A 27342-nucleotide genomic window follows, 5' to 3' on the forward strand; every position below is an offset into this window, starting at 1 on the left:
TATACTTCAACAATAATATTACCTAACTGATGTAATTGTAAGCGCAAACATTCCGGCGCTATGGTCGCCTGTTTGCCCAGCTGTAGAGGTTTCAATAATAACACATATTTTTCCTGAAATGAATGAAGCGAAAGGAACATGCTCAATTACTTGGACGAGATTTTGTACAGAGATGGCACTTAGCCTGACGTCCATGTAGGCACACTTATGATACAGCTGCCACAGGTACTCAGAGCAGAGTAGTAGTGACATTGGCATTGCTTCTGAATCCCTCGGGCTTACACAGGGAGGGTCCCGTATCTTGTCTGGGCCATCGCACGCCATGCGGTAAACGGCAAGATCCATAGAACCAAAGCGAGCTCATCTGTACCAGTTCGCCATTACGCGAAAGCTATAGTACAGATGCTGTATGTTGCAACTCCTGTTTTGTGCACAGATGCTGTTTCATGCCATTCTTCCCAAGCATGCTATGTCTTTCGCTGCAAAGTTTACTGGAGCTTCGGTGAGTAAAAAAATGCCAGCCAGCGATGATTTGCTCACGACTACAGAAGCCCGTCTCCTTCGTGCAACATCTGATCAGCTATCTTGGAGCTCAACTGCAGGATTCAGGCAAGACTACGAAAATTAGTTGCATCATTCTGTGTGCCAGAGGATAACTTGGAAGCAAGCCCTGATGAAACTAGCTACCGATGACAGATAATGTACAGTCAACTGGGCCCTGAAGACAGATAGTGATGATAAATATTATTATTAGTACACATGTAGTACTTACAGAAGGATTTGTGAAGACTATTAGCTGCTTATCAGCTGTTGAAGCAACGAGAGTAGTGTTATCTTCATTTAGAGCAATAGCCGTGATATCTTGTCCTTGTCCCAGCTTCAGCATATGAATTACCTGGAAGGATATCCCTTATTGGTGAGAGTTTTGCTCAAAGCAAGCAAGGTAGATCAACACATAGCATAAGTTTAAAGCTTTTCTTTGTGTTTACCTCAAGTTTGTGTAGATCAATGAAGCAGATCGATGGCACATGAACAGATAGTGTGGTCTCATTTGACTCTGGTACATCCTCCTCCCCATCAGGCTTCTCAAACGCATAATATTCACCATTAGCAGTACAGCCATCACGATCGCAATTGCTAGACAAACGTATTCCAATCAAAGCAAACTGGCCATCTGTAGAAACCTCAATGCAGCTAACATGCCCAGAGAAAGGTGACAGAACTGAGGTAGCCATAGGGATTCCATTAACAGTGAAGGTGGATAGTCTTCTCACCGATTCACTCCAAATCAATACAATTCCTTGAGAAGACAAGCATATCACATGTGCCTCCTCCACATCCAGCTTCCTTGTGAGCCGACCAGTCCGCAAGGAATGTAAAAGGACACCAGACATATGTGAAGAGGAAGCAATAAGTCCCAAGTCAGAACTAACAGAACAGCAAGTTACTTCTCCAACATGTCCTCTTAGAACATGCATAGGACCCTCAATTCGCCGCCTCCTGGAGGTTTCTAAAATTCTGCTTGTACTGCTACCGCTAATACTACTATTGGCTAGAGGACTACGTGGTGTTGTTGGTGTAGAAGGTGGAGGTTCTGGAGCATTTTTCCAATGTGAAGAGCCCTTCTGATGTATCCTCCATAGTATAACTGTTGTGTCACGCGACCCTGTGACAAGATAGGTGTTATCTGGAGACAGTGAGAGGCAGGTCACTGGAGCAATATGCCCATGTGCAGTTTCAATGGTCCTTGCTCCATCTGGGGAGATAATTTTCACAGAGTTATCTGCATGCCCACCTACGCCAGAGAAAAAGTATATCAGAAACAACACAGGCAAGAAGAGCAGTATGACAAGTTTTATGGCATAAAGACAATTCTTTAACGTAAAATAAAGCAATAAAGGAAACTAATGCAGTAAACTCAGCATACTGAAATATAATACTCCCTCCGTCCAACAAAAGATGTCTCAAGTTTGTCAAAATTTGGATGTATCTAGACATGACTTAGTGTATAGATGCATTTAAATTTAGTCAAAGTTGAGACATCATTTGTTGAATGGAGGGAGTACGTCATTTTATTCAAGGGCTGGTAAGGAAATTAGTTGTTTGACACCAAATTGTAGTGTTGCTCTGGACAAGAGGTTTCATTTTCCTCAAAAACAAACAAACAAGAGGTTTCATGTAGAGAAAAACTAGGAGGGGTCAGTAAAAAAAACTTGAAAATGAAGGATAAATGAAGAGGAATAGTTTTCTAACAAGTATCAATGAGTGTGAAAAAAATTGAGAGATGGGGGTGCGAATACAACAATTACCAGTTATAATCTCTTTGTCACATGTGACAACAACAGTTGATGAAGTTTGGATTGCAGAAGCAGCAAAAGCTATAGCCCGAGGGAAATGATAGTCTTCTGTAGAGGCAGATCCTTTGAAGATGCGCCTTATTGTGCCACCACTTGAATTTATGGCATTTCTTCCAGGATGAAAGAGGAAAGGTGTTCCTAGGTCATCTGGAGTGTTTGGCTGCCAATGGTGCAGTGCCACATATGCTGCAGGCACATTTGCATCTACGACCACAATACAGTCATTTGATACAAGCATTGCACTGGCAGGAACATTGCACTGGTCTGGATTAGGAAGTGCATAAGATCTGACTTCACTTGGGTTCCGGAATATTGTCTGCACAGTAAACAGAAAAGACACCATGTAAAGTTAGTGCAAATCATGAGAGAGGAGAAAGTATCCAGTGCTACAAGAACTTAGAAGCTACCGTTCGGTACAAAAATCTGTTGAAGTATAAGTGGATTGCCTAGCCCTTTCCATCAGATCGGTCTTTTGGTTGCGTTGGCTAGCACATGAAGCTCTTCATGGTATCAGAGCCAAGAGGTTTCGAGTTCGAAACCTGGCTGCCGCAATTAAATCGCGACACACTTTCTATCCATGTTTAGGCCTGAGGGGGAGTGTTGAAGTATAAGTGGATTGCCTAACCCTTTCCATCAGATTGGTCTTTTGGTTGCGTTGGCTAGCGCATGAAGCTCTTCAAGATCCATGAAAAGTTCCGATTTGTATAAGATATGCAAAACTAATTATCATGCTATGCCATGTCAAACATAAATTCGATCTACAAATCGAGAAACACAAAAGACAAATTCTCAGCTGAAACTAATAATCAACTTTTTGCATGTCTAAGCTGGCCGAAGACTGTAAGCCATCCCTGCAAAGAATGCCCTTTCAATGTGCAAGCATTGAATATGGTGTGCCCTTGGCACAATCTCAAGCTAAATGAATAGTGGGATGAGAGCCTCAGCCTGGAGCCAAGAGATGGGTGGCATAAGTTCAGTGGCACCCAAATTTACATCCAATGGAACGTGTTGAAGGAGACGAATCAACAAATTCCCAGGACAAATTGCTGCAGCCAAGAGGTGGCATTAGAACAATAACATGTTTTAAGGGAAAATGTCCATGTCGCAAACTACAATGATATGACCCCTCATTATTCACCCATCTTTGAGACCACAATTGCATGTGTTGAAGTGTATAAGTGGATTGCCTAGCCCTTTCCATCAGATCGGTCTTTTGGTTGCGTTGACTAGCACATGAAGCTTGACATGGTATCAGAGCCAAAGGTCTCAAGTTCAAGTCTTGGCTTTCACAATTTATATTAAAAATTGCTGTTACCCCCTCTGTCCATGTATTGGCCTCTAGAACCACTATACCTCTGAGTTTACACGTGTTGACTTCTCTTCACCGTCACACGTGAGGGGGGGTGTTGAAGTGTATAAGTGGATTGCCTAGCCCTTTCCATCAGATCGGTCTTTTGGTTGCGTTGACTAGCACATGAAGCTTGACAGCATGGACCGAGGATGAGGAGTAACATGTAACTCTAGATTCAGTTCACCATATTTTAATTCGACTTTTGGAGTACTATAGAACTTTTCTTCTCGAACATGAGTACTAATGAACTTGCATATGCTTTGGTGATTTTTCTAGAGGCAAGCGTGAAGATGGCTGCATTCTCTATGTCTGTAAACTCTTGAATAATGCGTTATTATTCCCTTTGAATAAGTTATTGCAGTATTAATCAGCAACCACTATCGTCTTAGGTCTATGGTAAGCCTGGGCTCTGAGTGTAGGTAGCTTGGTGAGAACGATTGCGTTCTTCTTCCTTTCAATTTTAGGATCTTGCCATTGGGAAGTGGATAGAGCCATGTCCTCGCCATTTGTGAGTGGAGTATTGGTTGGCTTGCTTGCTTGTGCCATTTGAGTTGTAAGTTTTTCATTTGGTTTTTCATTTGGTTTTTGATTTTGGTTACCGTCACAATTGGTTGTGTTGTAATTGTGGTGCCACCTTGGCGTTTAGTCATCTAATACAAAAAAATATACACAATTAGGTGTGTGTGTGTGTTCGAGAAATAAAAAAATTAATCGGTAAGTGTGTGTGATTTGCCTGTGAAACTGTGTACTTGATGAGGTCAATTGCTCATTATAAAGCTAAGGATGGTCTTTGTATTTGCTTGGGACAGTTACAATTAGCATGGAGTACTGGGTGTAACGGGTGTTTTCCTAAGTCTTAGGCTTATACCTTGAACTCTCTTTCTGAGTAATGTATCGAGACTCAAAGCTTTTGTATTTTCTCGAAAAAAAATTGCACACCAGCATGTGTGTATTAATCACCATTTCTTGGAAAATGCAGGAGAGGTGCTTGTAAAAATCACCTGCAGCTGTAAGATATCTGCCAATGGCCTTCTCCGTATGTGTGGAACTATCAGCAACTGAGATGGCGTTTGTCCGAAGTTCACTAAGTGATCTTGTGTAGCTCGCCGTTGAACCTTTAGTATTTTCAGTAAAATGTGAACAGCTAGATGGTTACTGAGAAAATCTAAAAAGTTGGATCGGAGGAACTTACTGGATCAGCGATTCTATCAATATCCACTGCCCCCTCGTATGTTGTATAGGGGAAAACATTGTTGGCCAGCACTGCTTCTTTACCTCTTTGTCTATATCTGAATAAGAAAGTATTCTATGACAAAATGGTGTGTGTAACACAAACATGGATAATTAATAGCATTAATACAAACCTCTACAGATCAACAAACTAAATATGTAAGATAATTATTCAATGAGTATATTCTCCCTTACCTATTAATTTATTCATTTTGATATTATTGCTTACAATCTATGGAGACCAAAATCAGAAATGTTACATCGATCACTTTTAGTCTAAGAAATTTTACATCTATCATCTGCCAAATAAAGCAGTAAAGAGCCCACATACTGTTTTATGCTAAAAATAACTACTAGCTAAACCTGATGGCAGCAAAATGTCCTCTGTTGGGACTGGGTTCAACAGATTTGTCTTTTCCTATTTCAAGTTATTCAACCTTCATTTACTCCTAATTGTATTTTCAAGTTTACAAAAAGTTATTTGTATGATTTATGAAGGTCATTTTATCTGCTCGAACGAGGTAAATATTTGATAGGGCATTTCTTCAAGTCATGCTTACTCTAGTGCTAAATAGCCTTCATAAATAGTAGTATTCCCAACATAGAGAAGTTCTGATTGAGATCAGTTTCGGTAGACATCCAAACAAGTACAAGAGAATTGAACAAGTTGCTGAAAGAATGGACATACTAAGAACGGCATTGGCAAATGTGTACAGGACCAGTGAATATGATTGTGTTGTTTGAGATAGAAAAGCAGTGATATTGTTTGGCAAGAAAAATCAGTGACATTAGGAAGTGGCAACAGAAATGGGACACAAAAATGACGTACCCAAATATTAGATCAATCCATTCATGCAAACGAGCAGAGACATGATCACTCTCAAGAGCCTTCCGATGTTTATGTATAAAATCAACAGGATTCTCAGCCCAAGGAGGCAATTCTACAGAGCCTGCAATGAAACTCAAAGTAAAGGAGGGGCAGCTTCACTGTCTGTGTAAAGACCCTTTGTAAAAGTAATAATAAAATGGCCAGGATAGTTGGTATTCACTTAAGAAGTAGGTGAGCACCAACACTGAGATGAGACACCAATGCTAATAGAGGGGACGATGCCACCTCCTTCCCTACGAGGTTACACCCAGTTCTGTTATGTGTACAAGACTAAAGTGAACTTACCTAGATTTCTAATAAGTTGGTTTGTCCCTAGGTCAGCTGAATTTGCATTAGTAAATACCTCCGGAAGGTAAAACATCTCTGGAACCTAGAGAAACCATCACATCATTAGATTGCAACAAAGATTCTGATTAGACTTCTGCACGAAGCAATATGTTGTATCTATGTGGTAATGTGTCAAGAGCACATATTTCAACAAAACTTACTAGCTCTTTTACATCATTCATGTCTTGAAGGACACCATTCCATGTTCTGGTGATATCAGAGAACATATGATCACCATCACTAAACTTGGTACCTCGCAACTGAATAGAGAGGGTAGTGAAAGGCTCTATCCTGGCAAGGTAATACAGCACCTGCAGTAGATGTTAATATCAATGCACCATCATTGCATTGAAGGTGCACTTAAACAGCATTAAATATGCAAGTCACACTAATCAAGCACAGGAGGATCTTTTTATTTTGAGGGAAAACTGAGGAAGAGGCTCCGACAGTGAAATATAATGAAAGAACAAAATATGTACAAAAAATTACAAAGGGGGTGGAAACCCCAGGACACAAGGACACAGCCACACAAAGGCCAAGGAGCATAAGGAAGCAAGAACACTGCGTGACAAACCACAGGAGCAATTGTCATTGCAGTGCAGCAGAGAACTGATTTTTTTTCTCTAACACGCCAAACAGCGTGTCATTTTCATTCAGAAGAAGGCGCTAAGATAGAGCAAAGTACAGCCAACCGCAGCCAAGCAAAACAAGGCAAAAAGGACGAAAAGATCTAAGCTAAGAAGCAAAACAGGGCTACCCTACAAAAAACACAAAAAACTGGCAAGAGATATTATGAAATTACTACATAAGTGCTCTCTCTGTTTCTCAAAGAATGGCGCCCACGCATTTCAAGGTTTAACTTTGACCATTAATTATACCAATAATATGTGGAATATGTGTAATAAATTTTATACCATTGGAATTTCAAATACGAATCCAATGATTTGTAGAACGTAACCCACATGTCATTGGTCTACTTGTTGGTCAAAGTTTAACCTCGAAATGCGTGAGCTCCATTCTTTGAGAAACGGAGAGAGTATGCCCTAATCCAAACAAAAGGCACACCACACAAGCAAAATGCTGAATAAAAGCATGCAGAATCTAGAAATACGCACCGTGCCAAGACTAGAGTAATGTGAGCTGTAGTGAAATTTTGGGATGATTGGATCCTTGAAACTAGAGTAATGTTCTTGGAATTTCTTCAGACGTACAGGATTTAGAGCACCAATTGGCTTCATTGAAAAGAATCAAGTAAATAAGTAGACAAGCAGGGCAATACATAAAACAAGGTCCAGATTATAAATATAAGGAGCAATACAGAAGTACAAAATTTACCTTAGAAAGATCTCGGTATGAACAATGATCTTCCAGATCCAGTGTTTTGGAATGGTAATCTGATACTACCCACGGAAAAATAGGATACTACAGAAACAAGTAGGAATCATTAAAAGGAAACATAAGCAAAAACCTATCAGATTCATAAATGAGAATTCTGAAGCAACAATGCCTGTGTGATGTCATTGTAACTGCGCCCAGCAAGAGTGTTCAGTTCCATTAAGTAATCAAAATTGCTAATCTGCACAAGAAAGCTATACTTATATCTTGACTCTGCTTAATACACAGGACTGCAGAAATGAGTTGTACTCATATACCTCCCATTTAGCCCAGCGCTCCATTAATTGTGTCTGTTTAAGGATTTGTTCAGGTTTCTAAAACAGAAATACAATAGATTAATGCCTCCGGTAGGAGTAGACTCAAAACGTTCAAGTGTACAGAATTGCATCAATACCAACCTGTGTAGCTAGAAAAATATCACTCAAATAAGGAGGTTTGGTGTGTATAATGGCCTGATAAGCATGTCTACGTGCTTCTATATCCTACATGAAGTTCAGATACAACTATAAAATGGTTACCCAGATATAAAATGCATAAGATCCAACAACATAAAGTGAGTCTTATGAACAATGTACCTCAAAGTCAAAGAAGAAGTTTGACCTATCTACCATAAATAATTCCAAAGCACTTTGACGTAACAAATACCTGCGACAGTTAGTTTGAATCAGCATGACACTAAACACTAAACAGGCAAAAGCTGAAAATGCCTCACTTAACTTAATACTCCCTCCGATACATGTAATATTTCGACAACTAATATGGATCGGAGGAAGTACTAGGTAACAATTTGAATGGATCCCACATTAATAACATATGACCATTTACCTTCTATTATAAATCTGATGCAGCGAAGATATGAACCAGCTCCGATCTCTATCTGGCTGATCATATTGGCCACTAGTAGATGCAACATCATCCATGTAATTGTCACTGTCTCTTGTATGCTCATCAACTATGAAGTTAATCCTCTTTGATGTGACCTGAGAAAAGATATATTAGTTTTAAGATATACATCAGCATGTTTGATTAGGAGATGAAGGAGAACTGTACCATGCAAGAATGGAAATAAGAGCAAAAAGAATGTGTCACTTGTCAGTTTAGTCAGAGCTGCTGAAACTTGACTTAGATAGGTTGGGACCCATTTAAGTTTATGATATTCTTAAATTAGTTAGACCACAAGGTGGCGAATTGGTGATAAAAATCTCTAGTGAGATGTTCATTATGGGATATGGGAATATTTGGACACAAATGAACAGGTGCACCACTGACAATAAGATGGAAGAGACTGCTATTAGTTGATTTGGAGTGGTTGAAGGCTAGAGTTCCACAACGGTTGGCTGATGCTATGACAAGCTGGGTAACTGATTAAGTAAGAAAAAGGAATTGGTTCATCTTGTTTATAACTTCTTGATTTTGGATGTGGGTTTCAACCTTGGTTTTGTTTAGTCACGATTCTTTTAACTCCAGCTTTCAAGTAATATGCTACACTCATGAACAAGGACAACACTAATAGACTCTCTTTGCATACAGTTGAAAGCAGTTCAACAGTTTATACACCAGGTACAACTACACAGGTCGAAGTACGTACATTAGCACACACTTACTTGGAAGGTTCCCCGTACAGCCTTCAATGGCTGCACCATCAACGAAGGCAGTTCAATTATAATTCTTTTATCCTCTTCGCTAGACCTGTAACCAGGCGCAATTACTGTGGATCGAACCAAGTTGCGAACACCAGAAAAATCTGAAGTTCTTGAATCTATTGATCCTTTAAAAGGATCAGGTGGCAAAGAATTTCTTAGTTGATCATCTACACTACTACAAATAGTCTCAGTTTCTATCTGCTCAGCATCTTCATGTCCACCATCCACTGACATTGCCTCAGCCACTATAATCAATGAACTTGTCGGAAGAGACTTTGTAACTTGAATGCCCCCTTCCTCCGTGTGTGCATCGGATTCTACACCATCACAAAAAAGCTTCTGCTCCTCAAAATTGACAGCTCCACCCAAATGATCTGGCCCATTGTAGTTCCTTTTCATAAATCTTCTCATCCTTGATGAACATTCAGTAAAATCTAACTTCCAGAAAATCTGTATTAAAAATGTGGAAAGGCACAATAAGATCTCTAGAAGAAAAATAATCATGAATATATTTTCGCAATAAAAATGCAAGAAAGTTTAAAATAAAAGTAAGATTGTGTCCATACGCTATCGGGAGTACACAGAAGTTCTCCAAAAGGGCCATAGAGTCTATTTGTTTCTATTAAGCAATGAAGAAGACGTCGCCATGCCCGGACTCCAATAGATGCACACCGATGATTCAAGATATCAACCTGTGTTCGCCTCTCCATCTGCATGCCAAAATGTTGTTAAGTGATGTACCACAAATACTATATATCAGAAGCGGAAGCGTTCCTTCAGTGTTAACATACCTCAACCCGTTGCAAGTTCCGTGCCAAGGCAAAACTTGAAACAAGAAGTGCAACATATTTGTACGAAAGAGCAGAAAAATCTCTTCCTGACACCAACTTTGAATCAGCAGATTGCAGACACTCCATCCAAGCAGCACCCATAGCTTCAGATGTATTCCATCTCTGGGCTCGCTCAATATCACCTGCAGCCCTCCTTTGCCCAGAAGTTGCCATTGCGACAGCACCAAGTCCCCTTCTCGAGCCAATCTTAGAATTACGCTCAAGGTCACGAGCAGCAGCTAAGGCTGCAGCTTTTGCAGACGCTTTGTCCTTCGGGGCAGACGCAGGCAGGATTGGTGTTGTATCAAGGGGCTTCTGGAAACTTGAGAATGTGTGTAATTTAGCTGATCTACGCTCAAGCAATGAGGTGTCACGCCTGCGCAACTTATTCGTTGGCGGTGCGATTGTTTCGGCGCCAGAGGCACCAGCAGCAATCATTGCCAACGCCATTGCAACTGGCGGAGAAGCAAATGCAGCGGCCCAGTCAGGTGATATCATTGAAACAGCAGCCTGGATTCAAGTGACACAAAAACTAAAGTTCCACTGTGAACAGATAGAACTTTGCACAAAAGCAACAAAGATCTTTATCCTAGGGGAGCAACCAAAATTTTCGTATGAAATATCAAAGACTTCCTTTAAAGTAGTATCTAGATAGAAATGGATATGCTAATAAATCAAATTGCCACTTAAATGTAATTCTCGGGCATGAAATGAAAGTACCATGTAAGCACTGGTAAAAAAACATCTGGTTAAAAGGTATATGTGCCAAATCTATTAGCAATAGTAGCAATTTTACCCACAACGTTTTAATTAAGTGTGTGAGTCCTCGAACTCGGGTGGGTCTAACAAGCATCACTAGATCAGAAGTATACAGCTCAGCACAATCACCACAAACTTCAGTTGATAGCTATCCTATATAACGTGTGAAGAATCAACTATTCAACTGTTACCTCAACAGGTAAAGTATCTGCAGCCGAAGCACAATCATCCACAACTAGTGGATTTTGTCCGTCTGGAGATGTAAGCTCGTGAATACCAGCCAAAACAGAGCGATATCTTTTCAGGACAGCTACATATGGTGGCATGATCAATCCAAGATACTTTTTCCTTAATGGTTTTCTGTCACTACTTACAGCATGCCATACCTGTTAAGACAGCATAAACTTCATGAATAATAGTATAACAAACTTGGCTGGATCTATCTACTAAAAACAAAAAATATGAACAAAAAAAGTGGGGCCCTTTTATCCTTGTAAAAAGAAGTGTTCCACGATTTTGAAGGCCTAAAGGAGAAAATATTACTTGGACATTCTAAAATGTCATCTATGGTAGTGATATCTATGAGAAACTTGTATGAGATCAGCTCCTTAGGAATGAATTTTTGCAGGTTCACAAGTTATCCAACTTATATTCATGTTTTTTAAAATATTAAAAACTCAGTCGTGCCGCATGCAATATGAGGTGTGGTCGCAACTAGTTGTGGGTTGTAGTTTTGTGCTCTTTATTGGGTTAGTTCCATAAAGAAATAAGTCCGTTTTACCCCCTGAACTTATCAGAAAGTTCAAAAAACACCCTAAACTCTGATACCGGGTATTTTACCCCCCTGAACTTTAGAAACCGGACACCTGGCCCCCCTCTGCCTGTATCTGCGTCGTTTCGCTGGTTTTGACCCCGTTGACTGCCACGGTGGCAGCCCGATTCCTCTCTCCTCTCTTATTCTCTCGTCTTCTCCAGATCCCCTGCTGCGGGCGCTGCCTCTCCACGTCCACTAATTCCCAACACGCGGGCGGCGTCGGTGCCAGCACCAGCGGCGAGCGGAGATGTTGCAGTCTCCATCCCCGCGACTCCCGCGCCGGTGTTGCAGTCCCATGGGATGCGTCAGTTCAAAGCAATTCCATGGCAGCGACGAGCGTGGCAGGGAGGGGAAGCCTCGCCGGCACCTGCCGAGCAACTCGCTGAGGCGTCTGGTTAGTAACAGATCCAGCAAGAGGCATGACGAAGAGGAGGAGAAGGATGAAGAAGTGGGGGTCGTGGTGGCTCAAACTCCCCAAACAGCCGCTGGCGTCAATGAGGAAGATGAGGTGCCGAATCAGGTTCGCCGGCGTCAATTAGCAGCCGTGCCGCCACCGCCAGAGTCAAGGGTGTCACGCCACTGCTGCCACAGGCCAGGCTCCTCGATTTGGGCATATGAGAGGAGAGAGAGTAGAGGCCAGGCATGGGAGAGGGTCAAATGGCTAACTTGACAGCGTGGTATGCCACCATGGCAGTCAACGGGGTCAAAACCACCTAAAACCAGCGAAACAGCCCAGATACAGGCAGAGGGGGGTTGGGTGTCCGGTTTCTAAACTTCAGGGGGGTAAAATACCCGGTTTCGGAGTTCAGGGTGTTTTTTGAACTTTCCGATAAGTTCAGGAGGGTAAAATGGACTTATTTCTTCCATAAAAGTTGTTCCCTTATATCTCTTGGTATGAACTACGGCTTTATTATTGATCATAAGGGAACTAAACTTAAAACAAATATAACAATAAAGGATGAAGGGTAGCTTTGAACACCTAATTCAAATTTGGATATAAGACCCATGCTTAAGATACATAGTGTGGTTAGCGAGCTTTATACATCAGGAAGATTTAACTCATAAATGTTTTGAAAACTACAACAGGGATTATAAGCATTTTGACCATACTTTCTATTATACACTTCAGAAATACATAAGTAATCAAATATATTTGATACAGGTCACATTGACACATTAAAACACTGCCACGGGTTCTCCAAAACACAAAACTAACTCTATCATTCTTAGCACTTCAAGAAATAAGGATACTAAAAACTAGAAACAAGGATAAATCTAATTTACACTTGGATCCAAATTAGTCTGGTATTTTCAGTGTTCATTGCTACATAACCTTCTACTTCCTGGGTCCGCATGTCAAGGGTAAAGCCATACAGCCCCTTTTCCTCCTCCTCCACCTATCTTCAACAGCACTCTCGAAATAATAATGGACCAAATTCAACCACACTCGACCATACAAACAAGTCGTGAACTCTAGCCACATGCAAGAGCAGACACAAGCAGGGAGGCCATAACACTGCCGCTGTTATTGGGCTCTTGGCCCTGCTCCCTACTAAGCACGAGCATGTGTACCGTGGCATGGCGCGAATGTCACAGCCGACATGACGAGTCCTTGCTTTTGGTGGGGCTGGCATGCATACACAAGGTCAAGTGGTGTTGGTGCTCATTCAACGCTTTCTAGGAAGTCATCTATATTCAGTGGCGGAGCTTGGGGGAGCGGCGGCCTCCCCTTGCTTGCACTGTCTATATTGGAATGGAGATTGCACTTGTGGACTTAGCAAATAAATCCCTTTTCAAGCAGTCTATGTGCTTGAAGCTCTCTTGCGTGCTGATCATACAGATGCATGGCTGGTGAGGTATGGTGGGGCAAACAAGCGCGGTCGTCAACAGAGGAGATGAGCGGGGTTCAAAAACGCGGTTCATGTCATGCATGTCTGTGGTTGGAAACCCGCAGCTACAGATCGGTGTTCAGCCTCCCATGATGCGGCACCTCCACTGCCGCAAGCTTGACGCCATGCGCTCCCTCCCCCTCATGCTCACATTGGCATAAGGGATAGTTTGTAATGAATTGGGTCCATCAATGTCGCATGCCATGTGAGAAGAGGGGTCAGACCGTCAGAGGTTGTACCCATGAAATGTGGATCCAAGAAGTAGAAGGTAATGTGGTGATGAAATATGGGAAACCACGCTGATTGGATCCATGTCAGCAAACCCACACATCTAAAGGTGTGATTTCAACAGTCGTTTAAACATCCTTTAACTGTCAGGAAAACCACCCTTTCGAAACCCTCTTTCGATGAGGGGTATTTATTTGAAAAGTTTTGATACTAAACACTAATACTTTCTGAAGAAATACCACTCATCCAAACACAGCTTAGAAACAATTTGGAAGAAGAGCTTTTACTGGCAAATTTTTGGTGTTTAGTTCAAAATCATGTCTGTGTGTAGTGAAAGGATAGCATGGAACACCGGTATGTTGTTAGATGCAGAAAATATTCTTCCATTAATAAGGAAAAAAGTTACCTCAGAATAAAGAATAGAAGAAGCAACCAGAACCCTCTGTCTCTTAGATTCAGGAACTGGCGTATTCAAAATGGGGCAAAGCACTCTGTGCATAAACAAGAGTTTTCCAAATATCAGTGAAGATATATGCTTTCAAAAAGATCAGTAGAAGTAATGGACGGCATGATTAGTATGGATCGTTGAATAAAAGGCCATCAATTTTACTATGGACATGATGTGATAATTCTAGATCACATCCTTTTCTTTCTCTACTATGTTAGATGATACTTAGCATGTACCTCCATAGAAGTGCAGACTGAGGTTCTCTGGTAGACGAACAAGAGTTGTCATCAAGTGCATTCACGGTTCCAGTTTGACAGCCCAATCCTTCTGACATAACATTCTTCGTGCTAATGTCCCTCATAAAAAGGTCATCCTCTCCATTGTCATCCTCCCTCATCGAAATAAGAGTCAACCGGAGCATGCAAAAAAAAGGCTGATCACTATCTAACAACTGGTTAAGTGCACTCATAACACCCATGCCAACGCCAGATCCCCCTCCAGAGACAAGGCCAGCCCCAAGTCCAGAATCTAGTAGGAGTATCTGTAGCATTGCAACTGATTTCTTCACTAATGGAAGTTCAATCCAGTTCCCACTGGAGTCCTTCTCTAGAACAGATTTCCATGCCTCCAAACCACTTCCTCCTCCCCCAAAGATATTGGATTTGGGTGGAATGCATACACCATACCACAGTCGGCTTCTGTACTTCCAACCTTCAGAAAGATCTGAAATACAGCTCCCATAGGATACAAATGCATGCCTGACAGATCCATAAGGCTCAGCTGCTGCTGCTGCTGTTACACGTTCCATCACCTCAGCAGAAATTTGCCCATTTGTATCAGACATAGAAGCAAGAACCTGGATTTTTTTTCACGCCAATAGTGAAGTAAGATAGCATGTAGAAGATGGTATGAAGTAGATAAAAGTGAGTGTAGGACTGACTTCGGAGGAAATTCTGAAATAAGCTATGCTATACACCAAGAAAAAGTGTACACATGCTTGGTGCGTTACAAGAAATAGCTTAGTGCACTTATTGACTCTTAAGTTAAACAAATACCATCCTTCACTCCTGATTATCTGCATGAGAAGTTTCCACAGAAACTGGACATCCAGTTATCTTTCAATTCCCTAACCGATACCATGCCACTAACAAATTTAACATCTAAAGCATCTTGCAAATTAACAAAACTACCTCGGAAAATCGAAAAAAGTTGCTCGGTAAGCAAAAAAAACATGACAAGAAAATGTAACATTGTAGAAATGAAGGTTGTGATAATATGTCTTTGGTAGATATACATACATCAACCGGCAGTCCACCAGCATCACTGGACAAAGATTGCCTAGAGCCTCCAGCTTCTAAAGGCTCGCTGCCAGTTCTGCTCAATGAATTTGACCTACTGGAAACCATTGATGCAGGAGATACAGTACTGTCAATTAAGCAGGATGTAAAAAAGTGTTGACTGCGTGACCTCAGATGATCTTCTACCAGCATCATCAGAACTATTGCATTCTCAGCCAAGGCTACCAAGAGATGAGCAGCCCTTTCAGCTTGTGTTTTTGCTTCTTTAGGCATCAAACCCTCCACTGCAACACCAGATGCTGCAGCAGTAGTTCCTTCAGACTGTTGTAGAGACAAACAAGATGAGAACATTTTTTTTTTTTAGATGAAGATGAGAACATCTGTAATTTGAAAAAGCCGTAACTGCAAAATCTGTACATTAACAGCCACCATATGTCTTACGTCCATAACGTTGAACGTATTGGTGACATGTTACAAAGAATGCAGACCTATGTATTAAAACCATCATAGTTCATTAAAAAAAAAAATTGGAAAACAAAAGCAAAGTTAGCTATTTGTTCTGTTTGTTAGAATATCGTTGATGAAAAATATGCCTTCACAATGTATTGATACTGCACCTATGTAGAATCATAAACAGAAACAAGTGGCCTTACAAGTTTTACTATGCTAAATCTAGGGCCCAGTTAACTGATTAAGCTTAATTTGTAGTCTTGTAATAATATTAAGCCAGTTTCAGACATCTCACTATCTTCAGGTTTATTGCCAGGTAAGATGGTTTGGACTTCTGCGAGGTTGAAAGGGTTTACAAACAAGAATCATTATGTAACTTCTTGTGCTAATTTCATGACTTAGCTTGTTTCACTTATGATCCCAATAAACTGGCTAACAAATAAAGCTAATATAGGACCCAAATATGCCAGTTTGTGCAGACTTGTACCAAATTTTGCCTTCATTTGATCCAAACAGGTAGAGTCCAAGCACGTACATGACATGGAAAATGGTAGAAAATAGCAAAAGAGAAATATGCAACAACCATGCACTGTTTGTTGGTGTTCTGTATTGTCAAAAACAATAAAAAATCAAGTCCCAGTAAAACATATTTTTAGAAGAAGCAGTAGCTACCTGAACTCGAAGTTCCTGAGCAGAAAAATCAAGCAGACTACCCAGTAATCTCCTTTTGAAAATTGGTAATGTTTCTTCACGCCTTGAAGAAAAAAAACACTGATATTAGTCTATTTATTAATGCACTGCTTCTTTTACACAAAAAACATACATCCCTTCTATCTATAAAAAAGAATCCATAATCAAGAATATTTAGGATTTCATAAAGAACATGAAAATAAAGATGCAAATACAAAATGAAAGCATCTGTTGTCTAGTGGATAGGGCAGAGGTCTTCGAAACCTTCGGTATATGTTAAAATCCGACACGATCTTATTTCTATTTGTTCTTATAACTATACCAGAAACGAAGAAAACATTTTTGTATGATTTAAATGAAAAAACTTTTTTAATAATTCCTCTTCTACTACTTCTACTAACAAGAATAGACATGCAAAATTTAACAAATCTATTATATACTAAAAGCAATATGAGGGGTACCGAGGGGAGGCACCATGCTGATCCACATCATCTGAATTATTTAGACCGTTATATCTCACATTTGATGGCCAAGATTTAATTAGGTGGATATATCTAATGGGCTAGGGACAAAACATCAAAGTGGTTTGAGGCCACATATGCCCAATATGCTATGTAGGCCAAATATTTCTTCGCATGCTGCCAAACGCAGTATGATGCAACATATTGTGTTCGACGATATGTTACGACATGAAAACTTTTTTCATTATTTTTTCAGGGATCACGTGATTATTAAGTAGTAATCTCGCCTCAATTCGTCATAATCTATATTTTTTGCACGGATCGCGTATGTTTAAAAAAATATAACTCTACATCCTAACACGTGATCTTACTAAAAGCACAATGAGTGGTACCGAGGGGAAGCACCACGCTGATCGACACCATCTGAATTATCTAGACCGTTAGATCTCATATTTGATGGCCAAGATTTAATAAGGTGAATATATCTGATGGGCTAGAAACTAAACATGAAAATGGTTTGAGACACACACAGGCCGTCATAAAATATTTATCGTCTAACATAGTATGATGCAACATTAAGTTGTAAATTTGTTGTAATCTTTTTTTTGTAAAGATTAGTTATTAACGGGCACTTAAAGAACTATAACTCTATATCCTAACATTTGATTGGAACATACTATGCCAATGATCAAAATGTTACGGCCATGGACGAATCCAACGTGGGGAAACAACGGGCACGTGCCCATGTTTCCCCACGGCGCATCCAAATGGAAGCAAAGACTCTAATGACGTTATGTGACATAAATCGTGAAGTTTAAACCTGAGTGCCCAGGCTATAGCCTTGGGCTAGCTCCACAACTGGTTACGATATAACCATTTTTTTCATTCATTCTTATGAATCACGAAAATATGAAATAGTAAGCTCACCCTTCTCGTCATAATCTATATATTTATATTTTTGCAAGGATGAGTTATCAAATGGCACTTAAAGACTTATTACTCTACATGCTAACATGTGATCCTAAATCCTCCATGAACACTAATTAACATCATATACGAGCGACTACCAGATATAGAATAAAAACACTTACTAACCAAATATTACTAAAAAAACAAACGACTAGCTTGCGATCTAAACTTTCAGCCAAGTAAAACATTAAACTCACATAATGATTTATTACTAAAAATACTACCTACTATACAACTTGGCGCACACACACACCCTATAAGTGCAAACAAGTGATTGATCAATTCAGCTTGCGAACTTTAAACTTGTGTATAGCTTGGCGTACACATGATCAGTCGTCTCACGTAGGGACCTTCATCTTGCAATGGATCTGGACTTTAATTCCATAATCCATATGCACAACTAAATTTCACCTTAAACAATTAATTAGTTTGACACAAACATTGATCAACCAACTGGGCTCGCATTGTAAACATAAAAATTGTGGATTATGATATAAAACCACATACTCCCTCCGTTCCCTTATATAGCTCATGTAGTTTCTTTTCCCTATTTTATTCGCTAACGTAGCTTATTGTACTCTTGACTCGCGCATTTTTTCTTAAACCAATATGAATGCCCAAACAGTAGAAACGAGAGTTGTCTTGGTTCAAGTGCAGAAATATATATGAATTGTATTATGGAACAGAGGGAGTAAATAAAAAGTTTGTCATATCCAAAACATGATATAATTTTGTACTGCTAGGTGTAGTTTGATTAGTTAAATCTACTTTTCTAGATGTACGTTTTTTAGCTGATCTGTCTTTATAGAGATTAATCTTCAAACTTTATGTGAGTGTATATGTGTAGTGAGGTTTGTTATTCTGTGTTTGTAACAACCAATCGTGCTCATGATCCCTGACGCAAGTTTTTCATTTCTTATTTTTATACTGGTCTAATAGCACATACAAGCAAATGACATACACGGATAGTGATACACCTATCATTTATTTGGTGCTTTTAAATTAATACATCAATACATATCCCTGTTAATCAAAATACTCCCACGCAACTGCGCGGGACACCATGATAACTAGGTGATTCCCCGCGCGTTGCCGCGGAAAATTCTATATGCACGTCTGAATATGATTTTAGAAACAAATGATAATAATATGATTTAATGTAAAATAAATACGAATATTGTAGGACAAAACGATTTTATCATTCATAACACCTATGCAACAAAACAGTAGGTGCAATTTTGATGTGCATGAACATTAACAATTTCGAATAAACCGAAAAGTGAAGTTTCGTCAACCTGAATATTTGCATATCTTAGAAAAATTGACATACATATCATGAAAATATGTGTGTTTGGCCTAATATTTATATGCAACGTGAAGATGAAAAATCTTAGGTATCAAAATATTAAATTCAAATGGACCACCAAAATGAATTCCTAGTGTACAAGAACACATGATGTGGACGGTGATGTGGAGCCTTTGAATGCCCATAATGTGCATGATGTGGATGATGATGTAGACACCTTGCATGTCAAGTTTGCAAACATTAATTGCAGTTAGTGGGGATCAACTTTGTAGGTTATATAGATACGTTCTTCCATACAAGCATCAGGATATGTATAAAAAAAACAGGCAGAACGTGATAAGAACCTCTGTTTTGTTGTAAAAATGTAATAAGGCTGTAAAGCAAAAGGCTGCAGGATAAAGTTATTTTTTAAAGGCAGAGGGGGGACATTTGGAAGGAGTTTGCAGTTCTGAATGATATACAGCCCTGCAAAACGTCAAGCTTCAACAATCTTATCAATCCTGCTGTTGTTTTTATCACTTAAACACTTCTTCTAGTGCCTAGTAGATCAAACAAAAAGCATGTGATGGTAGATACGGAACCCATGTATAGGATACATAATTAACTGGAATAATGACATGGGGCATTGCTGCTAATTGACATTTTGTTTACCTAATTCTTTGGTCCCCCATGCTAGATCCCCCAACCATTGAAAGCCATTCTGCGCAGTGTATTGTAGCCTCTACATCCTGAAGTATCACAACAACATTAAAAAACCATCAATATACAGTCAAGTACCCTTGTCAAAGAAAAGCCTGGAGGGACCAAGCACAAGATTACCATAAAAAGAAGCTTATGATATGTTCTAAAAAAATGATGATGAAGCTTACTATCCTATAAAATAAGTTCCTGTCCAAACAGAAACACAAGAGATTGAAGTCACTTGCCTTCCAACCATCTTTTTGCCACATTGAATGCTCCAGCATAATAAAAAGAAACTTGTGTATGACATCTTCAAGCTCATATATGCTTACACCATCTGAATCTTTGTTATCACCCATCTAAATATCAATCTTACATATTAGAATCGACAATAGTAAACATACATAAAGGAAAATATAGAATACAACTGCCACCCCTTGATGTAATTTGTCATCACAGAAATATTACCTCATGATTAGAAATCATAACCTCCAAAATCCATTCAGGCCACTCTGCAATGGAAGTCATAGCACTTCTATTTTCCGGATGACTGGAAACTAAAAATAGAAGATCCTGAAACGCAGAAGGCACCATAAGTGATCAGAACATAGAGAAATAAAAATTCCATGGAAAACAATAGTCAAAGTAGAAAAGGTTAAAACTTTTCAGCATTAGGAAAATCAATATTAAGCATTCATTTAATGCACTGATTGGGCTTACAAAACCATCTAACGCAACCAAGAGCTGAAGTCAATATTTACCAGGACGATCATGCAAGGAACTCATGGATGTGGTACATGGAACGAAACCAAGCCTCTAGAGTAGTAAATTTAACAAAAGCCTCGGCATGAAAAATTAGCCTCTACCCATACCAGACGTTAGCGCGTCCTGAGTTGAACTAATTTTGGTCTCTCCTGAAGTTCTTCGGTGTCATGACCAACGAGCCACATCCGCAAATTTTAAGTTCTGTAACAGTTGTCAACACAGTGTGAAGTGGGAACTTACTAGTGTAAAGACTTATATTTGTAGATGAAAATTGGATTCTCAGGCCCTCTAATAAACCAAAACTCCTTTCTGGCATATCTCATCTACACATGGTTTAATCATGGTATTGTTCAGGTAATATGAAGGGAACTGATAACTGTCAAAGATGGGAAGAGTAGTTGTGAAAGCATGATCATCCATATCCTAGAGAATTCAGCATACCCTTCCATCAGGACCAAAACTCTATCTAAAACCTGAATGAAGATTTCCCCTAGCATTATGTGCATTGCTCTTAGCTTGCTCACAGGGTATCAGGCAACTATCACACACAAAAAATATATGTGAAAACACAGCTGATTACAAATTAAGCTTGGGCTTACTAGTCCTCGGTGAACAGGATGCCAAATTTACTTTATTGGGCATATTTCCATTGATCAAACCTACTTTACTGGGCATATTTCTAATAAGCTAGTAAGTCCAGTGCAAAGTAGTGAACACGATGATAAGATAAAAGGCAAATGGAATTTAATTGACTATTATCATGCAAATTGCTGCTTATTTGTCAATAAATACCAATGCAGCATACAATAATATTTCCCTACGAAACATTTACAAAAAAGGAAATCACTCTCAGAAAGATTGAATCACTTATAAGCATTTGCTGCAGCATAATCACAGTAGAACAAATTCAAACAACAAGAAATTTCACGAAGACAGAGTCTAACGTAGTCAGATTGACAACGACAAAAGAAAAAGCTTATTGAATGCAACTTTAACGTTCCCAGCAAGATCATGGACCTCAAAAGACAAGAATATTGATAATGGTGTAAGGAATGTCACTGAAGAGAACACAAAGAATAGAACAAAGTTTATGCACATATTATAAGTGATAAGATCGTTATTAATGTCAACAAAAATCAGGAAAGAAATTAATCTTAATAAATCAGTAAATTTACCTGAATAGCATGAGCTTGGAATGCGCGTGATGCATATGGAAGAGAACGGAGTAGAACTAATAAGAGAGGAATATGCTTAAAGTGATAACCAGAATCATATAAGTTTAGATTGTCATTTGCTGAAGAAGTGTTGATCTGCATTCAAGAATAACAGACATAACTCAGGACTTCTAGAGTAAAATAAGTTGCATCTATCAAAGGCTTAAATGAGCACATTGGGCTTGTGAAGCACAGACAGATACACACTGAAGAATTTTTAATTGGAAGTCTTGCTTTAGTAAGGTTCCAAATATTCTGCCTATTCAATTACTTCCAAGAAGATTTATAAGCGAAGACATAGTACAATTTCTCTCTTAGGCAAAAAAAAAGGGTGATTGCATGAAACAATTAGTATAGTGCTGAACCATATCTGGTATCCACTCTCCACAAGTCAGTTAAAGAATACCATACCACTGCAGATATTAAAGACCTATATACATTTCTGGTCATAAGCCTTCTTGGGGCTGCTTGGAAAGCTTTCTGCAATGCAAAGAGCAATAAAGATACTCTGTCTTCAAACATGGTACTTCCTTCACCATTAGCGGCTGTCAGAAAACCACCAGACAACTTTGATTTTGCAATAGGTGATGCACACTTCAGGTGACCTGATGCAACTAAAGAGCCCAAAACATGAACTATCCCAACAAGTACTCCATCACTCTTATCAATATTGTATACATTATTCTGGATGTTGTCAGCAATATTTGGGAAGTCCGTGCCACCCAGATTCTTGAGGAACTGATTCTTTAATAAGCACCATTTGCTCGTGGATTCAAGTTCAGTGTTGGCTTCATCAGAGGGTGGTTCATGACGGTCAACTGACATGATCTCGTGATTACAGTCTGCTTCACTACTAGCTGTTTTCAAGACTGAATCACTAATAGTAGATTTTGAGTAAGAACCTTCATTCTGCAGAGCAGCATTTTGTGGCACATTGCAGTTGTTGAAAATATTGCTATCGCCAGATTTAGCCTCCCTCTGCAAAAGAACAAGTAATGCCTCTACACCCCCACAAGAAATAAACGACTGAGCAAACATTTGTGCTCTAGCACTGTTCGGGTGCACAATCAATCTGTGTATGAGGAGCAAAATCCTCACAACCTGCCAACAAAACACATTGTTAAAATCACCAGAACCGTTCTCTTAGTCAGTTACCACTTAAAGAAGCTATACAGATTGAGTAAGACCATGGTTTGGTGCATATCTCATAGTGTAGGCAACCACAACTAAAATTAGCAGAAATTAACTGCAAAGAACATATAATGCCGAACATGGTAATTGATTAACTAACATAAAAATAGATTCTCCACAGAATTATGTTATATTGAAACAAACACATCTGGGTATGGAGTACTCCAAATTTGTGAGCATAACATATTGTACTAACTATGCAGATTCCAAACTCAGATTTGAATGGAGAAAGTATGTATGAACATAGTCCTGATGAGCAAGGGAAGCAAAAAAATCAACAAGAGTGTTTGCTTAATACTGTGCTGGACTGCCAGTGCTGACTCCACTTGCCTGGTTAGGTTGTGGGCAGTCAACAACGAATCCAACCAAACAACGAATATCATCAGAAGCCATAGTAGAAGAAGAAGCTGCCCCTATCAACAGTTCAATAACAACCAAAAGCTCATCAACAAGAGCATTCACTTTCTCTATAGGTCTCTCAGTTCCAGCAAATGTGAAAGTATCTACTGAATCTCCTTCACGAGTTACCCAGTAACACCTTCTGCATCCATCAAGAAGCATTTGCAACGCATTTGCCTCATACATGCAAGCAGACTCTGCAAAAACCATGTCTGCGAGTGAAGAGAGAAGCTTTTTCTGCAAAACATAGTTGCATGAGCTCCACATCTTCAGGTCCAACAGCAAAGTGCTAAAAAGCTGCACTTTTAGACCAGGATCATTTCTTTGCGACTGACACAAAGATACAATTGCAGCAACAAGCTCCTCGTCACTCAGTATCTCTTTCTTCCCACTTTCCAGTCTTGACAGTGTTTCCAATAAATAATGTAAAACTAATGATAGAAGCTCTGGTCCATGTGTACGGCATAGCTCCTCCTTGTTTCCAGGATGTTGAATAGCCAGGGAAATTATCCTGAAAATGGGAACAGAAAGAGAAGCGGTAGCAAGAGACAGTGACAAATCACCAAGTATAGGTTCCAGATTATCCATCTCAACATTGCTCACGGTCAATGGTAGTAAAGCCATTGGACCTCCACAAGCTAATGCCCACAAAGATTCTGCAGGTCGCACGCGGTAAGATACATGAACCATCCTAACAACTTCTGCAGGTCTTCGCTGAGTACCTAGGATTCAACATAAGATAACATCAGCAGTTATCCTTCTGAACCTGCCCAAGCCACCTTTTTTTAGGTATACACATTTATTGTATGATATAAGTTTTGCTAGCAATTAGAACCCTGGTCCGTAGTTATGGTTAACAGCATGTCAGGAGTCAGGACAACAATTGCTTTCAATCAATAAAAGGAATGGTTGATACGAAATTGGTTAACAATATACTCATAATATTGTGCTCCCTCCGTCTAAAAATACAAGGCTTACTTTGTTTCGCTAGGAAAAGCTTTTGATCGACAATTACTCTTTCAGTTGTGTAAAAACAAGAAGAATTACTCTATCAATATAAAATTTATGTGACATAAAATTAATGTCATTAGATCCATATTCAAACATCAGATACTGATGGAGTAATTATTGGTCAAAAGCTTGTCCTAACAAAATGAAAATAAGCCTTTATATTTTTGGACGGAGGGTGTATGACACAAATTTTGACAGCCACTAGAGACACCCTTGTCCCTGGTAATGGTTAATGGCATGTGAGGATAACAATTTCTATCAGTCAATACAAGAAAGATTCATGCAGAATTGGGGAAAAATGAAGACTGCAGTATGCCATAATAGCCTGAAGGGCATATAGGAAGTGCAGAAAGATTCGTGCAGCCTTCATCGGGATCATAACTAGACCATGGTTCAAATCCCCAAGTAAGACCAAAAGAGAGTAGAAGCAAGGCCATTCTGCTTGTGTCATTGTGTGTTTTTGTGCTTTTCTTGGTTGGCCCTTCGGCCTTTTGTGTTCTATGTTAGGGTTCTTCTAAAAATTAACAGGCTTGCTGTTTTGTAAAATAAAATTAAGCAAGGCAAGTAGGATTGACAGTTCAACTGTTAAACAAACCTGTCGAACCAGAAGGTGAAGCATCGGGACAAAATCGGCCGTTGAGTAGGCTAGGGTGATACAGAAGATGTAAGCTTCCTGCAGTCTCAATGTCAAGCGCATAACTATCTTCAGCTACTTCCCTAATGTGATCACTGGTAGCTTTCCAAGGCAAACCAGCGGCATTGCTGAAGCTGGGAAGTGCATCTCCTCCCCTAGAAGCAAGTCGAGTCATTCTCTCTGGCCCAATCGGCTCCATGAAAATATATATAGGCCCCATTTCCGCAAACAGTGCGCATTGCCGCCGCCGGCGCTGCAGGCCAGCAATAGTTGGTGGTGGGTTTGTCCCAATGCAGCAGAAGGCCAGCGGTTTCAAGATGCGTGGGAACTCAAACGGACAGCTCTCGTGAAGTTTGTCATCCACATACAACCGCAGTTCACTCTCGACCATTCCAAGCAAACCCTGTTTGCTTGTGTACTCCAAACCAACAAAGTACCAGCACTGTGGTTTGAATTCATAGGTGAAATGCAGAGAAGCCTTTTTCCCCTTTCCAGTCCCACTCTCAACGACTAGAAACTGGCCATGAAAATAAGCCTCCACACCATCGTTATCAGCAGTGAGGAAGCTGAAAAGTCTGGGCATGTGCTTCGTCCCTTCTCCAGCAAGTGTGCAAGCAGCCGCAGCTGCCGCCCATGCTGACAATTTCCCAGACGTTGATGCTGCAGCGGCTGCAATGGCTGCTGTGGCCGTAGCTGTGTTGCGTGAGTCTGAGAATGACTCTACATATATCCAGGTGGCAAACCCAAAACCATTCGAGAATGGCCACCTGCTCTCCCCAGGGGCAAGCAAGCCAGAGCTCTCGCCGTCGAACTCAAACGTCACTGCAGGGCCCTTTGCCTCATTGCAGCCAACAGCCTTTTCCAATGCAAGTGTCAGCGGCGTCGCCCAGAGCGTCCCAAGAGCCTTCTTAACCAAAAGGAGCCAGGAATGCAAGTCCTTGACACTAACCGAGTGTCCGCCCAGCACCTGAATGCACTGCACAAGTGGTGTCCCGTCCCACTCCCTGCTCTGACCCATTCCTACGAACAGCTTCTCTGCGACCTCGAGGAGAATAGCGAGAAGACCCGAAGCGGAGCACATGGTGCGGTTGCGAGTGCAGGCGCTGAGGGTGGCGAGGAGACCACGGGCCATACGAGTGCGCGGCGACGGCTCGGTGCCACAGGGGAGGTACGGCAACAGCTCGGCCGCGATGGCGGCCGCGCGCGAGCTGGACATGATGCTGGGCGTCGTGCTGGTGCTGGTGCCGTCGCCTGTGCCTTCGTCGATGCCATCCACGCCGCCCATCGTGATCATCAGTACGTCCACGATGAAATGCGAGACCTCGCCGTTTTCCTCGGAGACCATCTCGCGGAGGCGGTCGACCCCGCCGCCCATGATCACTGCGTCCACCGCCCGCACTACCGCCTCTGGGACTTCCGACGACACGACCGGCGCTAGGCGTCTCCGCAGCGGTGGGGGAGGCTGCGTGGAAGGCTCTGGAGGGGCCACCGGCGAACCCGCGGTCGTCTCGACGTCCGACATCTCCTCGTCCTCGATGATGTACCCCTCGCCGCGGGGCGACTCATCGTCGAAGTGCTCGACGACGCCGTCCTCCCACGGCGAGGTGGGCGAGGCGTCGGACACATCGCGCGAGTCCTCCTCCATTACATCGGCTCACTTCATGGAAAAATCCACAAAAATGTGCGGAATCGATTAGCGACCGGAGCAAGGGGGAGAGGATCAAGCGCAATGTGGGTGAAATTGATGGAAAAAATTTGGGGAAAAACTTTGCAATTGGGGTGTGAGGCCAGGGAGAAACTGGAGCTGTTTGGGAAAATGCTCGCGAGAGATTAGCGGTGGTAGCTGGCGCGGTGCATGGCGTGGCCCGAGAGGCGGAAGGAAGAGAGAGGGGGGAAGCGGCCAAGCGGGGAAGGCGAAGAAATGGCGCCGTGGCAGATTGCTTGTTACCGGGCCCGGTATGGCAGAGTACGTGGCCGCTACGAGTTTAGACCTAGAAGGCTAGAACTGTGTATCGCCGTCACTTCTGTGGATAGACGCTGGGTCGGACCAAGAAATAGCTGTCGTTGGATCAAATCGTCTGGCCAGTTGTGCCTACCTCCATTGGCCCTGTAC

At 40.9% G+C, this 27342-nt stretch overlaps 1 protein-coding gene across 2 annotated transcripts; it reads right to left on the reverse strand.

The window, feature by feature from the left end:
- LOC100838917 (BEACH domain-containing protein C2) lies at positions 1-27192 on the reverse strand. 2 transcript variants are annotated; one of them, XM_014901425.2, is made up of 31 exons: positions 25191-27192; positions 23516-24306; positions 22406-23095; positions 21956-22090; positions 20484-20588; positions 20261-20374; positions 19986-20062; positions 16581-16662; positions 15459-15779; positions 14397-15016; positions 14119-14203; positions 10973-11167; positions 9984-10532; positions 9759-9902; positions 9154-9642; positions 8375-8529; positions 8125-8194; positions 7948-8031; positions 7807-7863; positions 7662-7730; positions 7490-7576; positions 7270-7386; positions 6316-6465; positions 6113-6197; positions 5768-5888; positions 4901-4997; positions 4710-4823; positions 2310-2673; positions 990-1795; positions 773-895; positions 1-596 (listed from the first exon to the last, which is right to left on the reverse strand). In XM_014901425.2, the coding sequence occupies exons 1-31, from the start codon at positions 26872-26874 to the stop codon at positions 543-545; spliced, it is 8634 nt and encodes a 2877-aa protein (XP_014756911.1). In that variant the 5' UTR covers positions 26875-27192; the 3' UTR covers positions 1-542. The 2 variants fall into 2 exon arrangements, with proteins under 2 accessions (XP_014756911.1, XP_014756912.1); XM_014901426.2 differs by having other exon boundaries at positions 1-615.
- Positions 27193-27342: the final 150 nt, after the last annotated feature.

Source organism: Brachypodium distachyon, chromosome 3 (genome assembly GCF_000005505.3).
Source record: "Brachypodium distachyon strain Bd21 chromosome 3, Brachypodium_distachyon_v3.0, whole genome shotgun sequence".
Lineage (NCBI taxonomy): Eukaryota > Viridiplantae > Streptophyta > Magnoliopsida > Poales > Poaceae > Brachypodium > Brachypodium distachyon.